This window comes from Cupressus sempervirens, chromosome 8 (genome assembly GCF_028749045.1).
Source record: "Cupressus sempervirens isolate cs-2001-9-10 chromosome 8, ASM2874904v1, whole genome shotgun sequence".
In the NCBI taxonomy this organism is placed as follows: domain Eukaryota; kingdom Viridiplantae; phylum Streptophyta; class Pinopsida; order Cupressales; family Cupressaceae; genus Cupressus; species Cupressus sempervirens.
Genome location: NC_143125.1, coordinates 663,480,048 through 663,496,167, shown reverse-complemented (window position 1 = coordinate 663,496,167; position 16,120 = coordinate 663,480,048). Strand labels below are relative to the sequence as shown.

At 36.9% G+C, this 16,120-nt stretch overlaps 1 protein-coding gene across 9 annotated transcripts in view; it reads right to left on the bottom strand.

The window, feature by feature from the left end:
- ARP9 (actin-related protein 9) overlaps positions 1-16,120 on the bottom strand; it is a 329,521-nt gene that overhangs the window by 250,291 nt on the left and 63,110 nt on the right. For all 9 annotated transcript variants that reach the window (XR_016355759.1, XR_016355760.1, XM_089798716.1 and 6 more), the window contains exons 7-8: positions 6,653-6,849; positions 6,304-6,424 (exon numbers count right to left, since the gene is read on the bottom strand). Coding sequence is in view for 7 of the 9 variants with exons in the window: in XM_089798716.1 (XP_089654842.1) it covers positions 6,304-6,424; positions 6,653-6,849 (318 nt within the window). In the remaining 2 variants the exon portion in view is untranslated. The remainder of the gene's footprint in view (positions 1-6,303; positions 6,425-6,652; positions 6,850-16,120) is intronic.

Sequence of the window (16,120 nt, the reverse complement as noted above, 5' to 3'; positions counted from 1 at the left end):
TAGCCAACCAATGGAATTAGAGTGGATTTTGGACAAGAAAGGGCTGAGTAAGACAAGAAGGAGAACCTACTACCAGTACCTATTAAAATGGAAAGGGCTACCAATGGAGGATGCTACTTGGATTACTGAGGAAGACATCATCAAAAATGAATATACTATAGCAGATCTTAACTCAATCAGAACTCGAGTTATTTTCCTAGGGGAGTATGGTGTAGAGCACTATACATGTTGATTACGCTTATATAGGCAAAAAGTGATTTTTGTGGAATTTTCCTTAGTTTTAGCTAAATAATGCTCTGTAAGATCATTTTAGACATTTAAGTTCATTTACGACCATTTCCAATCATTTTCCGAAGTTTCAAGACTTTTTAGATTTTAAAATGCAAAAGTTACTCATTGGCAAATTGTAAAAATCAATATTTTTGCAAAAAGAAGGAAACAAACATGGAAAAAAAGTGGAAAAGTCACCTTATAAACGTGGATCAGTTACATTAAATGATTGTGGAATTATATAAGCCTTTTGGGCTTCATTTGTAGAGACTAATGAATATTTGAAGTGAGTTTTGCAATGAAATTTCTCTAGTTTTATGCTTTTTCTGAGTGTAAACAGTATGAAAATAGTTCATTTTGATTCATTTTCTTCATCCCAATGATTTCACAGTGATTGGAATTGATAGTACTCTGAATCAAATTTATTTTGGCATTAGTTTTAAGTTGTTTCATTTAGTTTTGACTAAGATATCATTAACTTGTTCTTGAATGATTAAAAACCCTACCTATAAGCTTGTAAAAATGTAAAACTTTCATTTGACTCAAGGAAAAATGTCCAAATCTCATATATTAGTCTCCTTCTTTTATACCTTCCTTGTATTCCTCCTAATATCTTGGATACTCTTCTACAGGTTTTGTTTCCTGAATTTGCAGCGTGTTACATTCCAGTTGGAAGACCTCATAATCTCTCATTTGCCATTGAAACAACCCATTGAGGGAGCTAGTTTCGTCTTCCAAGTAATTCCTTCGCTGCAATATGCCATATTTGGCAAGTTCTACTACTCCACCTTCGTCTCATTCATCAAGTGCAGTGTCTTACACTTTATCTTCAAGAGGCCACCCACCTTCGGGAGAACACCCTGCAATCATTCATACCTTAGGAACATATCTCAAACCAGCTCATCACCGCCTTTTTCTCTCCCTTGTCTCCACCACGGGGTTTGAAAAGGCCATCCAATACTCCTCATTCCAAATCAATCAGGCACTGCACCTGTCTTTCTAGGCAGCAACGCTCCAACGGTTCTCGACAGCGGTCTAAGACTATGGATTGTCCACGATTATATCCCTCTATTAATGATTTCTTTGTAACAAGGAAGGATCATTGGTCCTTACCTTGTTTTTCTCTAGTTTTGTGTCTTGTTTTGTTTCTTCTCAGTCACCGTTTGGTGCTCCTACTTTAATATTATTATCTTATCTTATCTTATCTTATCCCCTTCTGCTTTTGAATATGAGGCAAGCTCTCGACTCACCATTTGGTTTTGGAGGTCAATTACATACTTTTGTCCTTCTGCTTCAATGGAAAGAGTAATTTTCTTCCAATTATTATTTGCTTTGGCTGTGACAAGCCAGCCTCTCCCTAGCGGTGCATCATACCTTTTCTTTTCTAAAGCAATGACCTCAAAATTGAGGAAGAATTGTTGCGTACCAATCACCACTTTTTGTCCCATCAATGTTCCAATGGGCTTAATTTTTCATTGGTCGGACCCTACCAACTGAAATGTGGCGACTAGAGGATTGGTTCTTCGAGGGCCTTCCAAGTTTCTTCTGAAAGGACGTTCACATCCGATCCTCCATCCACAATGGTGTTTGCTAGTTTAGAGACCATTATTTCCATTTCTACCATGGTAGGTGTCCTCCCTATCCCTATAGTGAATAGAGTACTTGTTTCTCCTCCTTCTCACTCCATCCTTGTGTTATAGCCACCCTCAATTGAGGTAAGGTTTCTAACAAATCTGCTACCCTCACAAGTAATGTGGCTTGTAAGTTTGTAACATTTGCTACGTAATATTACTTTTTGATATTGATTTTAGAGGAAGGGGTTGGGGTACTCACTTGTCCTTTCATCATGGCTTCCTAGAAATCTCGCTTGGTTTCCATAAGTTTCTCCTTTTCCATACTTGTAGTAGGGTAAGTGAGTTTGTGATATCCCGATCAAAATAAAATTTATATAATCAACCATTATTGAACAAGAATAATATAATTACAATATATACGGTGATACAATTATAATATAATATTTTAATCATATTATAATATCATTTAATATATCAAATTAGGATAATAATACTTAAGTATGAAAATGAATGAACAATAGAATGATGATTCAATATAATTGTAAATAATAATATTACAATAAATAAAATATATTTAATATATAGAAAAGCTATATCAATTTAATATCATAATATAACCAACATTGTTCCTATATAAAAATCTATGTTTGATACCATACAAAAATATTAAAAATAAATAAAAATTAAATAATAGTCTTCAGATAAATATGTTGTTAATTTAATATATTATTAAAATAACTTATATTATAAATTAAAATAAACATATGATATACAATATAAACTAAAATTGTTATAAATAAATCTATTATAAATATATTTTATATATAATACATAGGGAATATATATAGTTGATAAACCAAAAGTTGCAAACCTTTGGCACCAAATGACACACCAATTGGGAATAGCAATATAAAAGTATCAACATTTGATTAAGGACAGAGAAGAAATAGAAAATATCTTTTATAATTTTGATATTTAATTTGTCTGCACAAATTCATATGGCTTAAAAAGCAACTTATTTAAAATTCCAAAAGGAGACATTACAAAGTTTCCTCACTTGGGTCCTTGTAATGGCTAGAACTTCCCTCCCTAGTTCTGAGATATCAAGCATGTTCACGCTTTTCTGTCTGGAACAGTCAGCATCCTTATGATTGTCAGATCTACACCATTTGCATAGCATCCCTACACTTTGTCCTCCACTTTGACAGTCAAGAGCAAAATGGCCCCATTCATTACATCTTTTGGATTGGATCATGGGGTGTCCCCTACTATCGTATTAGATGCAACTTCAAGGTGTATTAGAATTTCTATTGTTATTACTTCCCCGTCTATTGTTATGATATCCACCTGGCGATGCCTCCATGTTTGTGTTCCTTGGAGGTGTAGCGGGGGGTGAGGCTTGTTCATGTTGAATGAAGAACATTTGGGCACTCCTTGCCTTCAAGTTATAAGGGCATTCCTTAATGGAATGTCCTAATACCTGGCATATATCACAAAATGCATTCTTTGGATAGTTGGCTTTTGAATGTCCTTCCCTCCTTAGGTCAACACCATTTGCATAGCATCCCTGCACTCTGTCCTCCACTTTAACAGTCACAGACAAAATGGCCCCATCCATTACATCTTCTGCATTCGATCATGGGGCGTCCCCTACTATCGTACTGGATGCAATTTCAAGGTGTATTGGAATTGCTATTGTTAATACTTCCCCATCTATTGTTATGATATCCTCCTAGTGATGCCACCATGATTGTGTTTCTAGGAGGTGTAAAGGTGGGTATGGCTTGTTCACCTTGAGTTATAAGGTATGGCTTGTTCAAATTATAAGGGCATACCTTAAGGGAATGTCCTAATACCTGGCATATATCACAAAATGCCTTCTTTGGATAGTTGGCTTTCATATGTCCCTCCATCTAATGCTTCGTGCACCAAAGTTCCTTGCCTTCTTTTGTGCCTTCCTTTCCAACTGTCATTTACTTCATCATCTGCATCATGTCCCTAGTTAGTGCTTGGATTGTTTTGGATAGTTGGCTTTTGAATGTCCTTCCCTCCTTAGGTCAACACCATTTGCATAGCATCCCTGCACTTTGTCCTCCACTTTACAAGTCACGGACGAAATGGCCCCATTCATTACATCTTCTGCATTCGATCATGGGGCATCCCCTACTATCGTACTGGATGCAACTTCAAGGTGTATTGGAATTGCTATTGTTAATACTTCCCCATCTATTGTTATGATATCCTCCTAGTGACGCCACCATGATTGTGTTTCTAGGAGGTGTAAAGGGGGGTATGGCTTGTTCACCTTGAGTTATAAGGTATGGCTTGTTCAAGTTATAAGGGCATACCTTAAGGGAATGTCCTAATACCTGGCATATATCACAGAATGCCTTCTTTGGACAGTTGGCTTTCATATGTCCCTCCATCTAATGCTTCGTGCACCAAAGTTCCTTCCCTTCTTTTGTGCCTTCCTTTCCAACTATCATTTCCTTCATCATCTGCATCATGTCCCTAGTTAGTGCTTGGATTGTTTTGGATTCTTCCCTACTCTCTCCTTATGTACTATTATTGTCACTCCCATGCTTTCTTCCTTTTAATGTTTTACTTTCATTTTGGTTACCCATGGCATGTGTGCAAGCATCAGCATAGGAGGATGGTGGTATCACTTTCATCTTATGCCACAAGGATGGAGTTAGCCCTTCGATAAGCCATCTTTTCTTCAATCCGTCCACTAGTTTGTTTTCCAATTTGCCTATTAGTTCTTTCATTCTCATGTTGTAGGCTCGAACTAACAAATTTTTAGCCTATCTGGTGCCATATATTTCTGTAACTATCTCATCATCATCCTGTAATAGTATGCATTCTTCTTCAAAAGTTGTTCAGGGGTTTTTCCATGTTTCTTTCTTACCAACCTCTAACTCTGTATACCAATCAATTGCAATCCCCCTCAGAGTGGTCGAGAACACTTTTAGCCACTCATCTTGATCGTTTTCTCCATTTGTTTGCCATAAAGTTATGCACGTCTTGCAGTGACGTGTCGGATTATTTGAACCGTCACCTATGAATCTAGGGAGTTTTTGTTTGTCTACTACTCCAATCATCTTAGTTCTCCAACTATTTCCCTGAGTATTTGCTCTTGGCAAGGTTACTCCTTGAGTGCTTGCTCCTAGCAAGGTTACTTCTCCCCCTCCTTGTGCTTCTTCTTCTGTGTGACTAGAGTTTTCTTCTTGGCTTGGTTAGTAAACTATGTTCTAGTGTTTCCAAGTTTGGCCACTCACCCCTTATTTTTGGTTCTTTCGACATTGCCAAGTTTGCTATTCCTCTTATAGTGGTTTCAATCAAATATTCTTCTATTTGGCTTGGTGATTTGATTGATCAACAAGACCTTTCAAACGAAAAACGCCTTTCCTACTGCTCCTTAATACGTAAAGCTCGTCGTAGGGGTAGCTTCCCCCTCAATTTCTTCTTCAAGTAATTGCCTCGGATCTTTGTTTGGAATTAGGGGCATTAATTGTTTTGCTGCCTAGGCATCCTACGTCTTGGAATATCCCTCTCCTAGTTTTTAGGTTGGCTTCTCTCGGAAAAATGGTGGAGTATTAATTGCTCTCATTGTACTTCGGCATGTTCCTCTTCCAAGCATACTAGATTCCTTGCCAATAACCAAGGTTTTTGTCCAAGGAGATCGTACACTATTGGTGCAACTGCAGGTTTGTCTGTATCGTGCTCATAGGAACCGTTGTTTCTCAGGCTTCCTTTCGCACATATTGGTCAATGGAGACTTACTACTCCACCAAATCTAGTGTTACTTAATCCTCCCTTGTTTCTTCTTCCTCATCCCTGTCACTGTTTGTAACTAGTACTTGTTGTAGGAATGGCTCACCCATTACTCCATTGCCTTTGTTGTCATGAGACCTCTAGATTCGAAACTAGGCAACGACACCAAAATGTAGATGAATTATACCAAAAACTACCAGTACATATATCTACTTTATTAGTATCCAGTACCATCTACAATACATAACAGAATCAATACCATATTAATGTGAAGGAAAAAAGTTACTTGATTTATTTCCAAAAATAGTTCATACATCTTTCATGTTCAAGAGTTCTTAAATATATCCTTGGTTAAGAAAACCAACCAACAAATCCCTTCGCTATCTAACTGCCCGAACCCCTTATTAACTATACTTAATTAAACTAATGTTTTATTATGGCTCTACAGCAACCAATGAAATGACAGAAAAAACAAGAAGCCTCCTTGCCCTTCATGAAAGCCTGATCGTTGTGGTTAAAACTATCTCCGTTAGTGACCCATCTTTGTGTCTAAGAAAAGTAAAACCTTTGATTTAAAAGTAAAAGGCATCTAAACTAAAACAGGAGCAAAGAGAAAGCATTTAAGATCTATTAAAAAAAGGGGGGGAAAATAGCTTTAGGAATTCTAAGAAATAATTGAACATACCACGATTGTCAAATGTCTCTGAAATAACCAAAACTGCAGAGAACATATGACGATCATGTGAAGAAAGGTACAACTTTTCCCATAATATCCAATCCCAGATGCGGTAAAGATCTTCAGATACCTACCCAAAAAAATATACTCAATGAACCATGTCAAATTCTCAATCATGAATTCATTTGCTATGTTGTCAGCAGTTTTGAATACACAGCAGGCAGATGTTAATTTAGTATCTTCTTTTTGCCACTTTTCATTTTATCTCTTTGAATGGTAGAATACCAAAATAAAAGTAGCAAGCAGCCATTTCATTTACAGCCAAGAAACAACCATGTAAATATTGATAACATTGTACCTGCTGCATTGAATAATTTTGAGAAACATTAAGATGGCCTCGACGAACAGGATGCCTTAAGAAATATGGCTGATCAGGAGAAATCTTTAGAGCCTCATCACCACATATAAAACGTCTAAAAGTACTTGATTCAGTAGTACTAGAGCGAGTAGATTCTTCAGGACTGCCAGCATTTAGTTCACTGATGTTTGCATTAGCTGCACAATTTGAATGTAAGAAACATTTTCATTAACTGCAGAGAGTAAAAAACACCATGAAAAAATATTTAGTTTGCTTCCATTGCCTAAACTAGAAATGAAATGCACATAAACATATGCTTCCCCACAAAATTAATGAATCAACTTGACTAAGTATCTAGTATCCTGTAGAAAATATTCCTTCTGAAAAATAAACAATCATATTTAGTTTAAACTAACAGAAAATTGCTATTCTTATTCACTCTTTTAGTTGTACATTGAATTCTGGCTTCTAGGAGATTGAGGCTGTCTTACATGCACATAGAAAACTCAAGGATTGTAATAATATCTCTTGAAGCTTGAAACCCGTCAATGGGTCAATGTGCATTTCTATAGCGTCAACCACCACATTGTATGATATTTCTTGAAGCACAAGTGGCCTTGATCGAATTACTTTAAATTACATGGAATATTAGCAGATCCAGAAGGCTTCATATTTTGCATTAATATGATTACTCTGAAGTTGCGTAAAATTATCTAACTCGCAAAGAAAGGTCCTTTTTAATTGAGCTCAGATCTTAATTAGTCCCTAAGTAGAACTCTTACAGATCATGGTGACTGTTAAAGATGACTAGATTTATTGCCAATTCAAATATGTATATCTTTTCAAAATTCTCTTGAACAATATTTCTGCTAACTAATTGTTTCTATTGCAGATTATAATCTGAATGCAGATAAGCATTAATTTCACAATGATTCTAAAATTATATTAATAAGTTCTGTTTATTATATGAAGATTGGATATAGATAATACTGAATATACAGATGAAAATCCAATCCAAGTAAAGGCTCTGCACTTGTGATATTGTGATTGCCTTTTGGTCGGATCAGGACTGATTATATATATCTTCGCTTGGACACATGACATTGCATAGTCATGTCTCCATGTCCCCATGCATGCAGAAACATGCCTATTCATTGGCATGTAGTTTAACATATAACAACCCTTTTCCTTTAATAGTGCTGATTCAAATTTACACTAATGCATTAGTGACCAATGCAGATTGTTATTGATAATCAGAACATATCAAGGTTGCATGGGTACTCGTACCCACACCCCTGGTACTCGTACCCACCGAGTACCCACGTACCCAAGTACCGGGTACACGTATCCCACGTACCGGGTACTCGGTGGAGAGCATCATAGCTAAGGACCTTGATTAAGATTCTGATTTTGATTTTTTATTTTTGTATTAGCTTGTTTATCAAACTTAATTCAATACCAAATCAGTTTGAAACTTTGGTACTCATTAACAATAAACTTTATCACTGTTCAAGTCATAAGTTTATCAGTTGCAATATGTCATTGTTATATGATTTAGGATCCTCTTGTTCATGTTTAAAGTCTGCCTTCTTTGTTATGCATCTAAGCATTTATTATGTATTATTATTTCAAACATATAGCAAATCTGAAACTGAAAACAATAAATTACATTTGCAAACTTTATCACTGTTCTTGTTTTGAAAAACCATTGTCATGACTCATAATTTCAGATTTTTTATAAATATAAAGGTATAATTTTTAAATAAGTTTGACATACCCAAGTACCTCCGTCCCCTATTATGAAAAATACTTTAAACATTAAACATTCAGCAATAGCATATATATATATTTCAAATTTCTTGTTTTGAATGCTCAATGTCATGACTCATGACATATATTTTGATTTTTATATTTTCTATAAAATATTAATAATATAGAAAAAATAGGCATACACACGTACCCCCGTCCCCTATTTTGAAAAATATGCGTACCCGTACCCGTTCCCGTACCCGTCCCCGTTCCCGTACCCACGTACCCGTGCAACCTTGGAACATATGTATAAACAAACAAATGTAAATCGGTCATTTACACTATATGTCAATCATTTATAGATCGATCAACAACGGGCAATTTAAATTGATCATTTACAAATTGATCAACACAGATTTATACTTGGACAATAAATGATGTTCTGTTCTGAGTTTATGAATGATAGTTGGTTTCAAACATAGGATCGATATAATGATGTAATTTCAAGCAATTAAATGTGAGTGTATATGTATCAATATAATTATATCATTGTATTGATGATTTTCATTCATAAGCATCTGCCCGAAGCTATCAATTTCAACACTCCCTCTTAGCTAGGGAAGATAAAGTTTTAACCAAGTAAAGATCACAACAATATCCCCTTACTCATGATTTTAGAAGTTACGATATGTCTAAGAATATCAAGTCACATGACATTCTTCATAACACAAATATCCATATTATGGTACATGCACTGAAATTAAGTCTCATGATACCATTATTATCTCTTAAGAATCATAATGAACTTCGAATGATATCAAGTCTCATGATAGCTATCAAATGTCCCAAGAGATACTAACTATAATGACATCTCCATGGATATCAAGTCGCATGATATCCATTATGATAGTGAAGCAAATTATTGTAGAGTCGTCACCTTACAATGTCAAATACAAGTGTTCATTACCTAAAAGATCGTAACCTTTCAGTAATGAACCCAAGGGCCCATAAAGTCATGGAGTAAAACACATGATAAAAAAAGAGTTTACACATTAAACATCTTTATATATTAGTATATTTTTGAAATTCAATCTCAAGTTTGACTCACATTTGCAACCAAACCAAGTTTATTCTGAAAGTGTTCAACTTTCAGCCTGAATAGAGGCTTGGTAAGAATGTTTGTTGTTTGATAACTTGTACTAATATACTCCAACTGCATCACATTCCTTTCTACCATATCTATCACATAGTGCTAAGGAATCTCTATGTGTTTTGATCTATCATGGAACACTGGATTCGCTGAAAGCTTGATACAACTCTGATTATCACAGCAGATCATCATAGGATTGAGGGGCTCACCAAATTATCCCCCAAGCAATTTCTGGAGCCATACAGCTTCTCTTGCTCCCATAGATGCTTCAATGTATTTGGCTTCTATAGAGCTTTGTGCAACTGATGATTGTTTCCTGTTGATCCATGAAATCATTGCTGATCCTAAACTGAAGCAACATCCTGATGTGCTTTTCCAATCAATCACACTTCCAGCCCAATCTGAATCAGACTATTCATGTAGATCTAGGTCGACATTTTTGAATTTAAGACCATATTGATGATTTCTCAAATCTGGTTTGCACTTTGAGTTGTCCCACATTGCCAATGAATTGGTGTCTTCCTGATCTGCATTTCTATGTGAAGATTGAGTGTTTTGCTGTGAATCAATTACTCATTACTGTTGCGATTTGAAGACAAGAGGAAGGGATTCTTTGGCATCTTAATTCTCTACAAGATTCCACAAGAGTTAATGTCATTGGAGGCAATATATGGTGTTGCAATTTAAAGTGTTGTAGCAGCATTTACAATCTTTAAATCTGCAATTAGATTACAAAGGTGGCATGAGACTCCAAGTTGTGGCAGCATGCACTAATAACTAGCTGTGTTTCATTGATAGCAGCACTTTATTCTAATCACCCGCCGTGACCCCATACTAAGAGTTGCGATCAGCATAGAGCTAGGTGTGGAATGCATACAAACTTCTGCAAATTGATTCCTACTCCACAAAATATCCAACGTCAATCTGCAAATACCAGCTGCATATTATCGTAACAATTGAGCTTCCTTCCTTCTTACAGATGGTGATTATTTCTTCTTGTTAAAAAGGTGCACATTTAAATTTAATAATTATTTTCATGATCTTGTACATATTTGCAAGGAGAAATAAATTTCAGAAAATGAATTTTTGACTTTCTGATGCATATTGTTCAATTTCAAAAACAAACTCTTGCATACACACAAAAATCAGAACTTGACTTTGCCAATTGTTTGATAAAATGTCAAACCAGCAAAATAGAGGCTAGAGCCAGTGTTTACCGTACAGGTTAATTAAGAAACAGACAATGAATACGAACAGGAACAGCAAACAGTAGAACTCTTATTATTATTCGCATATGCCAAACAGTATATTATGCTTCGATGATATCCTCTCTTGAATACAATGCTTCCCGAAGGGGTTATAAATACTTTCCGAAGAACTTTCCCGAAGGAGTCCGTCGGACACATACATGTCGTTACATAAAAACCTTCCTGAAGGGATCCGTCGGCTGATACACAATTTCTTTCCCGAAGGGACCCATCGGCTGATACACAATTTCCTTTCCGAAGGGACCTGTCGGCCGATACACAATTTCTACCGACGACATCATCCTCCCCAAAGAGAAAAGTCGTCTCCTGACGACTACAGAACAAAACTCAAACAACTAATACAACAATATTGATCTGCCACATCACTTTCACATTCATCTCGTTGCATCTATAGCCTTTGCTAACACAATACTGACTCCTCAAGCTGACCTTGATAGCCACCTGTGCTGCTTCCTCTGCTTCCAACTCCTCGGTACCCTGAGCCAATTGTCGCTGCACTGCCTCCAACTGGATGATCAGCTCCTCTCGAGCTCTCTATGCATCCACCAAGACAGCCTCACGGCCAACACCTACTCTCAGTGCCTCTAGTAGACAGACACTCCATGCCTGCAGTAGCTCCAAGTCTTCTCAACTGGTCAGACTCCCACGATTGATATCCGCAACGACTGGGGGTCCAGGGGGCAACGCCCCGGCGGGTCGCAGTTTAGGGTGGGGTCGAGGGGCAGCGCCCCTCGTCGCCAAGACCAAACTAGCACTCTGAAACTCACACAAAACTGCACGGAACACACCATTTCTGTCATTTTCTGCCGATTCTACATTCTTTCTAGCAATTGTTGGTTCTTCCTCTATCCTGTGGCATCATCTGATACTCATTCTGAGCATTCTTGATTTGTCGACGGTTTTTTTTTTTCCTTTCTTTGTAGAAAACCTCCTGTCACCCTTCTGTGCTACCAAATAGCAAGTAGAAACCGTACGCAAAAACCCCTCTTCAGAATTTGTAATCTTGCAATCCAAATCCGTATACATGATATGCTTGAAAAATCCGTACAATTACCTCGCATTCCAAATTGTAATTTCTGTACGCTATCCTTACTTCCAAATTCTGTACGCTACCCTTCTTTATTAAAATCCGTACGGTGGTCCCAATGTTACAATATGCAGCTCTTTATAAACCGTACACCTGCCTTCAGTTACGAAAACCGTACCTTGTCTACAAAATCGTACTTCAAATTTGAAAATCGTACTACACATTAAATTATCTGAAAAACCGTACATCATCCTTCAAATGTGAAAAACCATCTTTTCTGGAGTCCATCTGCCGGCTTATTCTCCATTTTACTGATTAAGTCCTTCAATCTCCTGGCGAAGACCCGTACTATTTCATTCTTCTTTTGCTTGGTATTGAATATCTCGGCTACAATTTCATTATCATCACGCAAAAGTTGAAATTTTGCGAAGAACTCCTTAATATTATCCCAACTATTTAATTTTTGTGGATCAGCATCAGTAAACCAATCAATCGCAACACCCCATAGGGTAGCGGGAAATTGTCTGATCCATTCGTTTGTATCTGTTATGCCATTTGCCCTCCAGATTGTTTCACATGTTTTACAATGTCGAATGGGATCAGCTGCTTCATCACCATCAAATTTAGGCAACTTTTCCTTCGGACTTGCCATTATCACCGTATGCTGAGTGTTTTGTTGTGTACCTGCGCTGTTTTGCAATCCCGCGCTGTTTTGAACACGCGCGCTGCACACCCGCATTGTTTTCTGCTTCCGCGATGTTTGGTGAAGAAGAGGGTTCGTCAATCGAAGCTGTTCCTGGAAGTATATCTCGGACAAAGAGGTCACTCCACGCTCGTGCTCCTTCGGCACTCCGAGCCGTGCGAGTCGATCTCCTTCCGTCAGGATTCTCTTCCCGTGGCGTATGCAGGTTCAGAAACTCCTCCCTCGCTTCTTCCACCAAATCAAGCCGTTGTCGAGTCTCCTTCAACAATCCTTCCGTGCTCTTGTTTCCGTCAGGAATCTTCTGAAATCTCCTTCAACGCTCTATCTACTAAGCCAAAATTAAATTTTCCTGCGCAACACGTATGTCATCTTTTTCCTTCATCTTACTCTTATCTTTGTTCAACTGATTCGGCATTTAATTCATATCCACCTGCCTGTGTGCCAAGTCCATCGAGCAACGGCGCCAAATGTTTACCGTACAGGTTAATTAAGAAACAGACAATGAATACGAATAGGAACAGCAAACAGTAGAACTCTTATTATTATTCGCATATGCCAAACAGTATATTATGCTTCGATGATATCCTCTCCTGAATATAATGCTTCCCGAAGGGTTTATAAATACTTTCCGAAGAACTTTCCCGAAGGAGTCCGTCGGCCACATACATGTCGTTACATAAAAACCTTCCCGAAGGGATCCGTCGGCTGATACACAATTTCCTTCCCGAAGGGACCTGTCGGCTGATACACAATTTCCTTTCCGAAGGGACCCGTCGGCCGATACACAATTTCTACCGACGACAGCCAACAGGGCTCATTACATACAAGCATTAAGATAAACTTAACTATTCAACATCTGGTTTACTGTTTATTCTTTGTGTCAACTTTCACCCTGAGCAAGCGAAAATCTGCAATTAATCGGCAGTCACAGTAACTCCCCATTTTTTCCCCAAATAATTGAATAAAATAGGTCAACTTAAGTCAAAAATTTAGCAGACAGATTAATCTGGAAAAAACATCACAAATTCATGATGTATCAGGATTAATTGCATCTATCAGTTGGCGCCAAAAACAAACCTAAATAGCGGCAAACAAAACACATCGTTTTCCCTATTTAGCAGCGCGAATAAAGGAACCATTCGAGCATTCCATTAATTGTCTGAGCATTCCATTTTGGAATCCAACCAGTGGGAGCATTGTCTGAGCATTCAAGTCTGCATTCAACAACTTTGGAATCAGACAACTGTGAGCATTGTCAGACCATTGTCTAAGCATTCAAGTTTGCATTCAATCTTTGTGGATTCCAATGAGTGTGAGCATTGTCTACATTTCCAGGTATTTTGTTTGTTCTGGAATCGAAAGTCTTTCCTTCATACCGTATTCTTTCCTTCATGTGTGGAATTATTTTGGATGAACTTTCCTTCATAACAATTACAATAAGATGTAGATGAGCATCTACATCTCGTGTATGTCCTTGATAGGAATATTATGAATGCTTATAGGTGATGTTTTTCATACAATCATGCAGCCCTGTAAATCCCAAAGTCAGCATCTAGTTTGCAATATGAATTTAGTTTAGTTAACTTTCATTGTTATCATCTAAAAATTAGCATGTTGTGCACGCATATGATCCTAGGTATATGGAAAATTTCCAAATTAAACTCCAAATCCCTCTATCATAGTTGCAATGGACTATAAAAAAAGTTTGTAATCCTTTCCTACGTGTGCAATAAAATTATGCTTCTCTGTCCTCGAAATAAAACAGAGCATACAAACAAACGGAGCATTCAATAATTGAAGGGATTTATAGTTGTGTGTAACTGTTGTTTGTATTTTCTTGTTTATCTGCTATTATAAAATACTTACTGCTTTTTTAAAACATATTTTTTATAGATAAAATAATTACATATGTAATATTAAACATAGTTATCTGATGATTTTGTTGTTCTTTTATTAATGTAATAACAGTTTTTGTTAGATAAGTAATAGATGAATTTGACATATTAATTTAGGGTTTCAATGGTAGTTTGAGATAATTTATTTTTGTAAGTGATATTCATACAAAATTACAAATAATTTCGTAAAATTCTTAGCTAATAAATGGCCTCTTTTTTTTAGAATACAAGTTCTTTATTATTAATATATTATTAACATTCAAATCTTGTTTACATGTTTAAAGGTCAGTGTATTTGTAAGTCTTGTATTTCTAGGAGGTCAAGTTACTTGCAAGTTTGGAGTCAATATGTTTACAAGTTTAAGCTTTCACTTAATCAATATACTACTAGGATTTGTATTTTTGTTAATCTTTAGACCATTGTGCTAGTAGACTCGATGTCCTTCTTTAATGGAGATTAGAATCAACATGCTTACAAGTGGCAAGGTTACTCTGGGTTTGTATTTTTGTTAGGTCCTCTCTGAACCATACTTCATGTCTTTGTCGTACCAAGCTTAGAGCCAACCTTCTTACAAGATCAAAATATTGCTTAATCAATATACTTACAAGATTTGTATTTATGTGATGGCAATTGACTAAAGAACTAGATAGTTATGTGATGGTTATGTGATTAACTAATCCCACTTGAACATTCCAATGTTAAAGGCTGAAATAAAATGCTTCCACAGATTTGATTCTCAATCACAATGCCGCGTGAGAAAGACTTTGCATGGACTTGTTGTACACCAATTGTCGGTAGCACAACAGGGTTTAGTGCGATTGGTGTTTGAATGCTGTCAATGGTGGAACTTACATCTTCAAATGGCATTTGTCAAAAGAAAGGGGAAATAACACTACAATATGCAGTCAATGCCCTGCGGATGTTACATACCAGGCCAAAAGAGCATTTGATGGAATTTCTGAGAACAAGGCAAAAAGGGCAAGAACAGGGGTTGAATTAGGTTCTTGTTCTACAGGAATTGGGAGGGAATCAATTGGATGAAGAAGATGATAGGGGAGAGGATTTCACAAAATATAAGATCAGTGGGAGAATGTCTATTATGAAACATGGTCCAAACAACGGTGGCGGAACATCAATGATTTCTTTGCACCTCGTACAACAGCAAGAACACAAACCACTTTGGAGAGTACAGGGTGGAAGAAAGTTGGTTATGAACAAGTACTGAAGGGGATTTCAAATTTGTATTTCTCCTCTACCTTGGCATTCCATGCTTGCAGCTCTCGATATTGGCAAGCTATGATGGATGGTGTACAGCAGTAGGGGTTTCGGTTTAAGGCCCTATCTTACGATATGATGAGGGTTGGTATGCTTGATGATACAGTAAAAGACGTTCAGCATGTTGTTGATAAGCATTGGTTAGAGCAGACTAGTATAGGGTGCACCATCATGTCAGATGGCTGGACAGATGAGAGAAATCAATCCCTCATCAACTTCCTCATGTTTCTTACAGAGGCACTCTATTTTTGAAATCTGTGGATGCATCACATGTAATGAAAACTACAGCTGCGTTGTTCAAGATGTATGACTCGGTAGTCATAGATGTGGGACCAAAGAATGTGCTTCAATTTATTATAGGTAATGTTGTTGCTTATGTTGTTGCTGGGAAACTTCTAACA